Source organism: Alosa alosa, chromosome 15 (assembly GCF_017589495.1).
Source record: "Alosa alosa isolate M-15738 ecotype Scorff River chromosome 15, AALO_Geno_1.1, whole genome shotgun sequence".
In the NCBI taxonomy this organism is placed as follows: Eukaryota; Metazoa; Chordata; class Actinopteri; order Clupeiformes; family Clupeidae; genus Alosa; species Alosa alosa.
Window position 1 is genome coordinate 22635745 of NC_063203.1, and position 13625 is coordinate 22649369.

Below are 13625 nucleotides of genomic sequence, written 5' to 3' on the forward strand. Positions count from 1 at the left end.
TGATGCCATCACCATGGGTGAGTAGACAGCGACACACACACACACACACTCTTAAAACGAATGTGTGGAAAACAACACAACTTGCATTGTTTTTAACACATCTCAGTTTGTGTTGTTTCCTTTTTTTATTTTTTATTTGTGACACAATATGTATTGAAAACAACACAACTTGCATTGTTTTTTAACACATCTCTGTGTCCCGAAAGGGACAACACATTTGTTTTAAGAGTGCGCACACGCACGCGCACACACACACACACACACACACACACACACCCACCCACACACACACACACACACATACACACTGTCAGACACTGGGCTGATGGAGTAATGCACAATATATGTAAATATATAACATGATTTCAACTCACAATTATTTACTTTAGTTCGGATGATAAGAATATTGTCTTCCCATTATTCCTTTGTGTGCGTCACGATAGCTAATGAAAAGTAAGCATGCTATTTTCTACCAAAAATGGTTACAAAAGTGCACATTCATGCCAGTTTTTCAACAATAAGTAACTGTCTTTCTCTTGTGATTTTCTATTGCAAACTACTTACATCTCCCCTGTCTCTGTGTATGTGTGTTTGTGTTTCAGACCAGAACCGCACGGTGCTTGTGTTTCGCAGTAATTTATTCTGGACGGTGACCCCTGAGGGTACGCCGAGTTCCTCCACCTCCCTCCAGCAGCGCTGGCCTCAACTCCCATTGGCCATCGAGGCAGCAGCCTTCTCCCCATTGGACGGGAAGTTATACTTCTTTAAAGGTGTAGTACATGATGTGTATAACATATTGTGCCCTTTTCCTGTCTGTGCAGAAGTCCTCATGTCTAGAGGTGGCACCCTGAAGCATATTAATAATAGGGCAATTCCACGGAAAATTGACTTTTTGTCACATCCATAACGCCAGTGAAATGCCTTGGCATTTGTATGATGTGAATGTTATAATATTAATATTATTAATAATATTATTTTTTTGTGCATTTATTCTCATGTACATTCTTCAGCCAAAAATAGCAAATGCTCAAATTTCATATAATCATTCACATCATACCATACCATCACATTTTATTGGCGTCATGGAGGTTACAAAAAATGTAATTGCCCAATAGACTAAATAAATACAATTCAACAGAATGATAACAATAACTATGAAAATATACAAACCACAACTCTGTAATCATTATTAGATAGATAATTAATTCACACTTTGTATATAAAATACACATCTGTACATGTTCATATGTGTGTAGATTTCTGTCTTTGCCTGTAAGTGGCACTGTTGTAAAGCGACATGATGATTCTGTTTTATTTTCCTCAATGCCAATGCTGTTTCTGTGGCTTCTGCCCTCAGGCAAGCGGATGTGGCGCTACACGGACTCCTCGCTGGATGCCGGCTTCCCCAAGAAGAGCAGCGAAGCGCAGCTCCCGCACCACCCTGACTGCGCCTTCTTCTACGCGCCGCTCGGACACATGGTCGTCTTCAAGGGCTCGCGCTACTTCGTGCTCAATCTGACCACGCTGCGCGCCGAGCCCTACTACCCCCGCGGCCTGGCCGACTGGAAGGGTGTGCCGCGGGGAGCCAACGGCGCCGTGACCCGGCCCGACGGAAAGCTGTTCCTCTTCAGGGAGCAGCGGTTCTGGCGGTTCGAGCCGAAGAAAGTGCGGGTGACGGGCGCCGGACAGTGGGCCAAGGAGCTGGAGTGGACTGGATGCCGCAGACCCCTGAGCAATGAGATCAACTAACGAGCGCGAGGAGGACTCACGACTGAGCCAAAACCCAGAGCTGTGGAGGGAGATGTTGATTTGACTGTGCGACTGGGTCAGGGCCTGCTATGTCTACATCAGTGGAAGCTGTGGCAGAGCCTCTAGTAGGCTACCTGAAGCTGAAGCCAAACCCTGTAGATCCTTATAAGGGCTGTGGACTAATGGGCTTCAGAGAATCTACACTACATCATCTCCCCCAGTCAGGCCTCTCAAAACAGATAACTTCTGAAAGACTCCTCTTATAACAAAAATAATATTTAAGGCTGGCTCATTTTCCTTGACCAGTACTGTGCTTTGTGGTCTGGGCAGTGCCTCTGGCCAGGGACGTGTGGTTTGTGGTGTAATGGACTGGACATCCTCTCTGCTCGTCTTAGGAGGGAACTGTGATTCAGCAGACTCAGTGCCAGTGCAAGAGAAGCACCGTACAACCTCTTCACAGGAGATCTCCTAAGCCCTGAGGATGGAGCTTATTACTTCACTATAAAAATGTTATAGATGATAAATCTCTGAAATGCTGAAATTACAATGACAAACACATACTTTCACTGACTATAGGAACTTTGCCCATGTTTGGTTAGGGCTGTGCTATTGAGTTGGTCCCCACTAGCCTATGATGAAACACAGATCACTGCCGAGGATGGAAAACAAGTCAGCAGCCAGTGAATCTAATAGTGATACAAGCAAGCATCACATGTAAAACGCGCACACACACACTCACACACACACACACACACACACACACACACAGCCACTGATGACAAAACACATATATTGTCCTTTCAGGGGAGCGAGCCTTCACTGCGGTCACAGACATGGGTCAGGATAGTCTCCTCAGCTGCTCCAGTGCCATAGCAACAGGATTCTCAGGAGTCTCACTGCGGGGAGGCAGGCAGGGCTCCCACATTCACAGAAATCCCAGAAAAGTCATGGAATTGTAAAAATTCCTTGCCTGGAAGGAAGTTGCCTAGCCTGGAATTAAGTCATGGAATTCAGTAAAATTCATTGAAAGTTTTGGGAAAAAATCATGACCTTTGGTTTTGTTCATTTAGAGCTAATGAAATGAATTATTTGAAAAAGGATGTCAATTATTGCTGTTTAAATTATTTTGATTCAATAATAAGGCTCAAGCTTTGGCGATAACTACACAATGTTTTGTACTTGTTGGTGGGGAAAGGTCATTGAAAGTTCCTTAAATGTAATTGAAAAGTCATGGAACTGTTCTAAAATGTCATTGGAAATGAGTGGGAACGACCGTCTATGGTGGGAACCCTGCTGAGGGGGGTTGACCACTCCCTACACACCCCTGCATTTGTCAGGCTGTGACCATGTGTTGTGTATGTGAATGGTTATAAAGAGGACACATTCTGACCTGCAGCTTGAACTCTCAACTCTGCTGTTAAGCACATGTACATTGTGTTAATACTCTTTTAAATGGTACAGTATGCAAGTGAATAACAATGTGCTCTATCAGCAAACGTGGAAAACTGACTTATACAATGACATGAATGTGAACTAAATGAACAGATTATTTGCGTTATCTCATGTCCCAGTAAGGTCATGTCATTGTAATCTCCAGACATATAACAATAAAATAATTTCATAAAACAGCACTGTCTCCATGTTATCAAAATCAAAAAAATAAAACACAAAACACCAGCACAGGAACATTATAAAATAATTTAATATAAAACGGAATGTTTCATTAGGTCATGAGAACCTCAAGAGAGCAGCTGACCGTAGCTGGGATCCGGTGTAGATCTGGCCCTGGTCTGGCGCGGATGCCATTCATACCCACCCCCGAATCTGTGGCCAAGTCAGCTGCTATCTGGGACTCATCCAACACGACACCACTTAATGACACTTCATGACACACCAGCAGTCTAGTCTTGTTAAATCACAGAGTGGCTTTAAAAGAAGTGGATTGATAGTTGCAGGTGGCATCATTTTGTGGATCCTAATCAACAAACATGGCTACTGTGCTGCTCGGCCCGTGTGGAACGAGAGCACCATTCTTGCAGTGGTGGATAAAGGACAGTAGGAACCTGGGGGGTATTCAAAGTACATAGTTTATATTAGTGACAAACCTGGGTAAGTTAACTCATAGTAAGTGGTAAATCTCCTAATAGAAGAGCTGTATGGCTTCATTCTCCTAACAAAACAATGTCATAGGGCTCTTGCTGTAGGAGGTTTATCACTTACTCTTGAGTTAACTTGCCCAGGTTATCATTAAACCACGTACTTGGAATACGCCCCTGATCATCAGGACAAGACCCTAGAACTGGACCTGTCATGAAGTGAGCCCAGTCCAGGGAGTTCTTCCAACTTCACGGTTTAGTGACAAACCTGCTTATGTTAACTCATACAAATTCATACCGAGTCCGAATTTGCAGATGAAACTTTCATACAAAAACATGCAGTTAATTAAATACACGTGTCTTTGGTTATGAACGATGAAATGCGTTCAGTTTTTAATTTCTTTTTCATCGCAACAAATTTCATCTTAGGTGTGTAAAGACTAATAAGAACATGTATTTAATTACCAGCGTGATTTCGTGTAAATAAAAAAACTTTGTGTGAAAGGGCCTTCAGTGGTAAGTCCTTAAAAAGCTAAGTGCGTATGACTATTCTTTAGAATGAAGGGATAGGGCTCCTCTTTTTGAAGGCGTACCACTCTGAGCTAACTTTCCGAACTTTTGTCACTAAGTGACGTAGTAGGCCCACATAGTCCCGACTAGGGTGAGATATAGCTGTAATCGGATTAGATTACATCAGATTCTGATCAGCGGAAGCACAAAACCTTTATGTCCTCTCTTCTCTCTGAGACGAGCTTGAACGTCCCCCTGACATTCGATTCAGATTTCCCTTTGACACTATGCACCTACACTCTCTGACAAACATCTGGATAAGGGTTATATCCCCTGGACCACCTCAGAGGAAAGCACTAGATCTAGGCCCACTGGCTTAGACTAAAACATCAACTATGGATTACACAGGTCACGCCTGCTGTCATTTTTGATGACTGCTATCTGTACCACTTTAAATCATGCGCTACGGGCTACCTGTTTGTTCTCTTCATATACTGTAAATACAATATATCGGAAATCATAGATACATATGGGGAAGCATCCATAAGCATAAGGATTTGATCAAAATCCTTGATACTCCCATTTGATATAAATTTGTCCATTCAATTACCAAAAGAATGTTTTGCCAAGGTATCATAAAAAATCATTACAAAGTTAAACACAATTGGGAAACCCAAAGCATAGCCTCTCACTATCACATTCAAACTCATATTATAACCCCTATAATCAGTGGGGTTGTTTTGTAAAAGGTATTCTAGCTAGCCGATGGGTTTGTAGAACCCATCCTCAGCACCGTCTCTTACCACAGGTAGACACAAGTCTGTTAGTGATCTGATGGATTATGGGACTGGTCTCCCAGCATGCAATGCAGTTCTGTGCAGCACAGAAATTGAACACAGGGCTGATGAGTACATCGGCCATGTTTTTGGGCATCCCCCATAACAGACGCTTCACAAGTGGAGACATCTCACAAAGTTGTAACATTAGGCACCATCATGGCTGATTTCACTGGAAATCCTTTCATAACACTTCACATCTGGACACATCTCACACGATGACTGGACGATGGTTCGTGCCAACACACTCTGCATTGTTTTACTCTGCTGAAAGTTGCCTAGTAAAATCACTGGGGGTATGGAGGGATTCTGTCAGGGTGGAAGCACTGCGCTCTTATAAAGTGCTTGGACACTGCTTAAACAAACACTAACCAACTCCAACAAACACCAGCCATATATCAGTCTGTGTTTGTTGCATGGAGATGTTCCGAGTTCGACATGTCCAAAAGTCATTCCTTTCTATCGCTGTCTAAACAGTATTGAGCTGGGAGCTCATAAGACTGCAACCAACAACTGCCAACTTTTGAATGTTGGGGTTTGTTGGCGTTTGGAGCAGTGTGCAAGCACCTATTTTTCTGAGCAGGCAGCTCACTGGCCTACCTAAGCACTACCTAACCGGATAGTCACTATCAGAGTGTCATCATTGTGCCAAACATAGAAATAAACACTTACGTCATCTATGGAGTCAAAATATTTCCATTATTATATCATTGACAGAAGTCTGGTATTTCAGTCTGTCGAAGTGATATTTGACTGCGTCTTGTTTATACTGACAGATACATTCATTTAGATATTTTCTCATATTTACCTACTTGTTAAAGGGGTACACAAATGGACGGGAATACTTCAGTAATGATGAGACATAAAACCCTATGTGGAGCACACATAAACCAGTCTCTTGTTAGCCCAGATGCAAAGGCCAGTTTGTGTGGGCTCCCTCCTACCCTGGACCCTGAGTGGCCTCCCCTCATGTAATTAAAGGAGGAGAGCAGAGCGCCTCCTGCTGGAAATGCTGGTATTGCACTTAGAAGCAGGCAATATCCTGCAGGGAGGATCAACTGATTCCACGTGGACGACATACCGGTAATTTGTGGACAATTATGTGCATAATTTGTGTCATTCATGTGGATTGGCTGATCGTCCCAGCAGGAAATTGCCAGCTCAACCACCAATCCACATGGACGACATAATGTGTGGCTTTCAGTAATGTGGCACCTGATTGGCTTGTTTGTGAAGATGTGAGTGGAACCAAGTGAGCACATGGTTGCGGCCAGCTGGGAGGCTAACTGTCTGAAGCTAACCCTCCATATCTTGACCCTGGGGTTTTGCGTTGCCTTACAGCCTTACAGCCACGTCTGCTTGAACTTTGGCCAGAGACGTCCAGAGATGTCCGCTCCTTCACAGGGAAGACTCCCTCCCTCACTGGCACATGACATCTGGCTCCGAATGAGTTCAGTTGTGATTCTGATATTCTGCACCCAAACCCGCTTCACAAATACTCCACCCTTGGCCACACCTCTGCCCCGCTAACTGAGGGCGCTCAGAGGGCAGATCTAGATAAAGAGGACCCCTGGAGGATGACCCTTCTGTGTGACTAACCGGTCAGATGAAGAACTCATCGGCCTGTAGCGTGCGGTTCTGCCCCAGAGACGGCCCCGGGTCCCCCCCTGCTGTCCGCTCCTCTGTGGTCCGGACGTCTCTGCCGGGGGTCATGCACGCATCTCCTGGAGACGCCGCCGTGACCTCTGCCGCCTGCTCGACGCCGGCCGGAGACCCAGGCGGCCACATCCTGCTGATGCATGCCGCGTGCTGGGGCGCGTGCGGAGCCACGTGTGGGGGCGTGTGCGGGTCGGGCAGGCAGCGGCTCAGCTCCCTGGCCAGCGTCTCCAACGCTGAGGCCCCCACGGCGGCCGGCCTCTCGACCCGCGAGGACGACACCACCGCACAGCCTGTGTCCACGTTGGTCTCCGGCTCCTCCTCCTCCTCCCTCCTCCTCCTCCTCCTCCAGGAGCAGGAAGGAGAGCGAGGAGGACGAGGAGGAGTGGTGGTGGTGGAGGTGGAGAGGTTGTGCCGAGCCGGGCGGGTGGGCAGGCGTGGGCGCAGGGGCAGGCGCAGGGCTGCTGCGCTGGGACGAGTAGCAGGAGCTGCCCGGAGGGGTGCTGCAGCAGCTGTCCGAGCCCACGCTCTCCCCACCCCCGCCTCCAGTCTGCCGCGGCGCATACGGCCCAGGCTCGGCCCGCGTTCGGCCCCCAGTCGCCCGACTCTCTCTCAGCTGCGCCAGCCGGCCGGTGGGGGAGAGGCCGGCGGGCACCGTGGAGCTCCTCGGGATGCCCGCTCGGGAGACGGGCAGGTTGGCAGGGGTCAGGGGGAAGGCCGACACCAGGGGGCGCTGTGCCTGGACACATCCTTTCACCTGGAGGACAGACAAGCAGAGCAGGCGGCTAGTGAGGTTTCCCCTTCACTGCGAATCGCTTTGGGTGCATTGAAAACTGTTACATAAAATGCAATGTGTGTGCGTGTTGTTACAGAGGAAACTAGAGCTACACAATGAACCGATTTTCAATCGAAATCGCAATTTCAAAGGCTGCAATTAATCGTGGAGTACGCCACTCTGTCCCAACGGTTAATCTGGTAACATCTATGATTTTTATATTCATGTCATCCTCCTTGTGTGACAGACAGTAAAGCTCACCAATCAGGGGGTTGTTTCTTCTTTCTTGCGACCAAACAAAGACATTGTTACACCTGTACACCGTAGTTCCAACAACGTTGTTGATGATGCAGGATACATATCATTGGTGGCAACGTTTAATACCCCACCCCCTAGAATTTTTCTGCCACGGCCTATGTGATTAATGCTGCCATTGCATACCATCAGCAAAAACCTAAACCTCTTGCAAGCATATAAAACAGTTGACTTAAGCCGACCAACAGTCATTATTTGTGTTAAATATCTAGCCTGGACGAATTTCTGGGTATCGCATAATTTATGAACTGTCTCGTGGCTTAACGGCAGCGCCGGCCAGAGTTCGCATCCTGTCTTTTCTTTTCACCTCTGAGTAAGAGTAGGCCTACGAGACACAATAATAGGTTTTGAACATACATTATATATGTATAATTACTCTACATCGAGACCGATAGGTACAAGACATCAGTCAAAAACATCTACGTGTCACACTAGTTCACCTGCAGATAGCGAGAAGCAAGAGGACAATCTCACATGATAAGAAAATGACGCTGGGATAACAGGTCACCTGCTTTAGCCACTACACCATTTATCACTGTGCTGATTTTAATAGTCTGTGAAGATTATAATACTAGATTTTCAAAAAGCAATACTCGAATTAACATAAGCAAGAATGAGCCAAGTAGGGGAGTCAGTCTCTTAATCAAAATAAAGCTACAGGATAGATCAATCATTGAGTCACGAGTGCAGAGGAAATTTGAAAGACAACCGTTTATACCGCCCCTCAGATTGAGCACTGCCAATGGTAAGTTCCCAGACCCTACATCTTGATGTGGGTCTGGCTCGTCAGGCTACTTTTCATGCACTATACATGCCCATTTAATCAGAAGTGGCCCAACTTAAAAGTGTCATTTGGAATATTGAACTGAAGCTTGACTTTTAAAAACCCTCTGTTTCAAACAGGACCAGCATTATGCAACAACATCCCACTATTTTAGATTTGTTTTTATACACAAAAAGGGCTGGTATAATTTGCAGTACCGGTAACAGAGAGACTGTCATCCATACAACTTTGTGAACCATTAAATCAGTGGGTCACTAGTGTACATGCTAGTGGAACCCGGGCCTACAGCACACAGGAAGCATCTGGTTAATCATTATATTATTTTTAAAAAAATGTAATGAAAGGATCATAAAGAGCAGCTGCCTGTAAAGGAAATGTTGATGGAAAAATTACTTTTGGAGACAAAAGGCTGGACCTCATGCCCAACGCCCACTCCATGTGCAGAGCACGGTTCAGTGACCCTTTCCTCTTCATTTGACTCCATCAGTTTGTGTTGGTCGGACATCTAAAACCTTTCCTTGGCAGCTTGATAGCCTGTTTGTATTGGGACTGACAACCCTCACTGCTTCAGGAATTCAAACGTCCAAGCAGAGGACAAGACCGAGGCATCTGTACCGTGGCAGATTCCTCCCGGCGGGAAAACTTTTTCCATGGCTGCGTGCAGGATAATTACAGAGGAGCGCTCCCCGCTCCCCCGGCCTACTCAGTCACAGAGAATGTCTCTTGGCATGTCGGCACACTGAGAAAGCCACAATGACTGAGCACGAGCACAAGCACAGGCACAAGCACGCCAACCGCCCTCCCTCCCCCCAAACCCCCCACCAAAACCCCTTCCCATAAGCCTCAGCGGAGCGACAGACAGAACTGCGGGTTTCCACTACCAGCGCTCCAGGCTTCCGTGCACCAAGGCAAGCGGAGAGTAGGGGAGAGAAGAGGAGCGAGGTCGGAACAACGCAGCACTGGTTTGAGCCTGGGGTCCACAAACATGACCCTGTGTATAGAGAGGAGGCACTGTGGTTCTCTGGGCTGTGGTGGAGAGGATCGTACTCTGACCGTAATCACAGCACACATTCCTCGCTCACCAGATGACACAAATCTCTCAACCAAACGCCATCATTCTGCCTACAACTACATAACCAATGTGGAATGACAATTAGGCAATATAGGGAAAGAATGTCAAGCCACATGTTATGGTTACTGTGGTTACTATGAGAGCTTGTTGGCCAACAATGACGACATTCTGAGTGTAGGTGCAATGAAAAGACATTTCTTAACATCCCCTACAGATCCTCCACCCTGCTCGCAGCGTTACTTTGAGGGGCAGCCATGGCCTACTGGTTAGCACTCTGGACTTGTAACCGGAGGGTTGCCGGTTCGAGCCCCGACCAGTAGACACGGCTGGAGTGCCCTTGAGCAAGGCATCTAACCCCTCACTGCTCCCCGATCGCCGCTTGTTGTAGCAGGCAGCTCACTGCGCCGGGATTAGTGTGTGCTTCCCCTCACTGTGTGTTCACTGTGTGCTGTGTGTGTTTCACTAATTCACGGATTGGGTTAAATGCAGAGACCAAATTTCCCTCACGGGATCAAAAGAGTATACTTATACTTAATACTTACACCACAAAAGCTGTAGAAGTGGCCAAATATAAAGATACACACAAAAGAGACTGCAGCCCTTATGACAACAAGACATGTGAAATGACACATCCACTGCTTATTTTTGTGCAGACGTCCAATTTACACATCAATACAGGCTTGGCAAACACTTGGACAAAACACTCATGGGATGACTAATGATTGATTTTGATTGATTTCAGCACTGATTAATGATTAATGTGGATAATATACAATATCAAAAAGATGACAATACTCATAATGGTGTTTACAAAACTCAAAGTCATAAAGGTGTTTACAGTTTCTTTGTGATTTATAACTTATAACGGAGTTTAGCCTTAGACAAACAGCCCAACGTAAGCGTTCGGCATGTAGCACCCTGACCTGAAAGAGGATCTTGTTGCCGTCCAGGTCCTCGGTCTGCCAGCGGGTGGCGCTGATGGGCGAGCAGGGGTTGGGTAGCAGCGGCACCAGCTGCCCGATCTCCCCGGCGCTGAACTGGAGCACTGCCGAGCCGCAGGGCTGCACGCGGACGCCCGGCTGCAGCTGCTTCAGCGCCAGCTGGAGGGTGACGGCGCGCAGTGGAGGAAGCTGGGGCGCGTACTCGCCCCGGTACTCCCGCCCCTGGTGCGGCCCCGGCCCGTCCAGCGTGAACCAGCAGAAGCCGGCCTTCTGCTCCTCGGCCCGCCGGCCCAGCACCATCTCGTAGAGGCGCACTGCGTCCTCGTAGTTGTCGTAGGCGCTGTGCAGGGTCAGGCGCACCACCTCGCCCCCACAGTGCACCGGGCGCACCCCCCACACCGGCATCCCCGCGCCCAGGCTGTAGAAGTCACGGCTGGGCAGCAGGTACGGCCTGGCACACACACATCAGAAAACACAGCAATAATATAATAACTCATTATATTTATATAACGTATATAAGATAGAAATAGATTTTTTTTACAGTATTCATATTGCCACACTTATATGGTTGACTACATTTACCTTGATTTATATTATGTGAATAGGAGTGTAGTTATACATCCATACAGAGCACACAAATGATTACATATACAGGTTACTCATGATAAGGAATATATATAAATGTGTATGTATGAACAGTACAACTGCACTAGTATTCAGATCAGCACTTATCAGACTAATGTGCAGTATTTCCATAGTACTATTGAACTGTTCAGATAACACAGTCCTCTTCTGAGGGCCCCAATCTCTGCTCACGTAGGGACCAGAGTGGAAGGAGTCTCTCATTACAGTGTGTATGTGTGTTATTATATATATCTGTCTGAGCACTCTTCGTGTAATAGAGTTTGTAACTTGGAGAGGTGCGGGTGCGGACCTGAGCAGGGCATTGCTGGGCGTCGTGCTGGACGTGATGTGGATGCCGGCCGAGGCTCGCGGGCCGCCGCTCTCTGTGTGGTGGTACTGCCAGGGCGGGCGCTGCAGGAAGTCTAGCACGCGCAGGATGCGCTCCTCGCCGTACGCCTCGTGCAGGAAGAGGGTGATGGCCAGCGCCGGGTAGCCGGCGGACGGGCACAGGTGCGGCCGGGCGTAGCCCCGCAGTGGGCTGGCGCGCTCCGACACGTGGAAGAGGCGCATGCCCGGGCTCACCCACTTGAGCAGGCGGTCCAGGGTGTACTGGAGCAGCAGCGAGTCGCCGGGGTTGGCCAGCAGGTGCATGGTGACCGGAGGGAGCTCCGGAGACGGCACTGCCATCAGCTCACCTGGGGTGGGCAGGGGGGGACAGAGGGCAGAGGACATGCAGATTATAGGCTAAGGAATAGAGCTGGTCCAAATTCAAGGTCTGAAGTCTGACCTGACTGGGCATCTATTGTGCTGATTTTCTTTTGAGAAAATTAAGAGTTTTAGACATGAATATATGAAAACTACATGCCTGCATCATGTACCTACACACAGCATGACACAAACCTAACGTTATGGTTACTATGCTACATGATACTGAATTTAGTGGTAATAGACATCATGGTAGGAAATACTTCTACTTACCGCAGCTGGATGACAGTTTGCTGTAGTCCGACGACCTGAGTATTTTAGAGAGACAAATGTTGCTTTCACAAAACGTCTGAATCGACATAGGGGCAATCACTGTTTGTGATCACTGATGTGTATCCTAAGACATGGTAAGGTGATTTCAATTAATTAACCCGACCCCTCGCTTGCGTGCCTAAGCTTGGCTTAATATGGTCGCCTCGCCCAAACAGCGTTTCTCCGCTCTACATAAGAGGATGGGGACAATCGGCTTTCCCCCGAGACATTCATTTTCGAAATCAGACGGCACAGCACGTTTGGTTTACCAATTTCATGAACTTCGTCTCTGGGACATACGGTGCTAGCGTTAGTGTTTGACAAACATATCTAAGCCGTAGACATAAATTGAACTTTAAAAGAACGCTATTGTACTTTGCCACTGTTCTTTTTTTAAACATAACTACATGTGAAAACTGAAATCTTCTAAAGGCTATGTGAAAAGGATGAGCTGCATCGCTTCAATTCACGTGTTTTCTGGTATTGATCCTGGTTGTCAAGACCACCTAAAGACGGTTTTTGTCCATCAGTAAACCAAAGATGCATGATCATTTTAGTTTTCTATTTATATGTTGAATTAAGTAATCCCCCTGTTTTGATGACAACCATGAAGTTTATGAAAGTGATAATCTGCTAACTTCAATTCATTGCAATAAAGCCTGCGCATTTACCATTTAGACTGCTTTGTTGGAGCAATGTTACTGTTAACTACATCATTCAGCAAGTTATAGTTACAAAAACACCATATTTGTCATTTAAATGAATTGTTTTCTATCAGCAATTTAGGATAAAGTTACAGTGTTTTCTTATCCACTGAAAAGAGTGTGTCATAACCTTATGCCAGCCTGGATACCGCAAACAAACCAACAAAACAGCGGCTAGCAACCATCTGGCTAACCTAGCCCCCCAAAAGCTAGCTAACCAAGTAACAAACTTACTCTGCCGTCTCGGCTCCGGAGTCCACATTCTCATCGTCCGCTCTGTTATGAAATAAATGTGCCTTGCGTAGCATCGTCCAGAAGATCAGATGCAGAGATAATCCTTCTTACATGCTTTCCACAACCTGCCATAAACTTACATGCTTTTGGACTTGTCGAAGGCACAGACAAGTCTGTCCGTATCCATCTAGAGGACAATCTGGCAAGCATCGATTTCAGGGCACCTTGACGTCATCTGCTCCGTTATAATTAATTACATTTTCAGACACCTTTATCTTTCATCGTACAAGTATCTTTACACAAAACATGTCT

At 46.8% G+C, this 13625-nt stretch overlaps 2 protein-coding genes across 2 annotated transcripts in view; one reads left to right on the plus strand and one right to left on the minus strand.

The window, feature by feature from the left end:
* mmp28 (matrix metallopeptidase 28) overlaps positions 1-3377 on the plus strand; it is a 23716-nt gene extending 20339 nt beyond the window's left edge. Inside the window, exons 6-8 of the mRNA XM_048265447.1 lie at positions 1-17; positions 603-770; positions 1358-3377. The exon at positions 1-17 is cut by the window's left edge and continues 115 nt beyond it. Coding sequence (XP_048121404.1) covers positions 1-17; positions 603-770; positions 1358-1749 — 577 coding nt within the window. The 3' untranslated portion in view covers positions 1750-3377. The remainder of the gene's footprint in view (positions 18-602; positions 771-1357) is intronic.
* Positions 3378-3433: 56 nt separating this feature from the next.
* LOC125308876 (protein FAM124B) lies at positions 3434-13515 on the minus strand. The gene is given in 6 exon segments (XM_048265518.1): positions 3434-7159; positions 7161-7604; positions 10717-11185; positions 11669-12053; positions 12337-12371; positions 13314-13515. Coding segments are annotated over 6 exon segments (1773 nt in total). The 5' UTR covers positions 13388-13515; the 3' UTR covers positions 3434-6793.
* Positions 13516-13625: the final 110 nt, after the last annotated feature.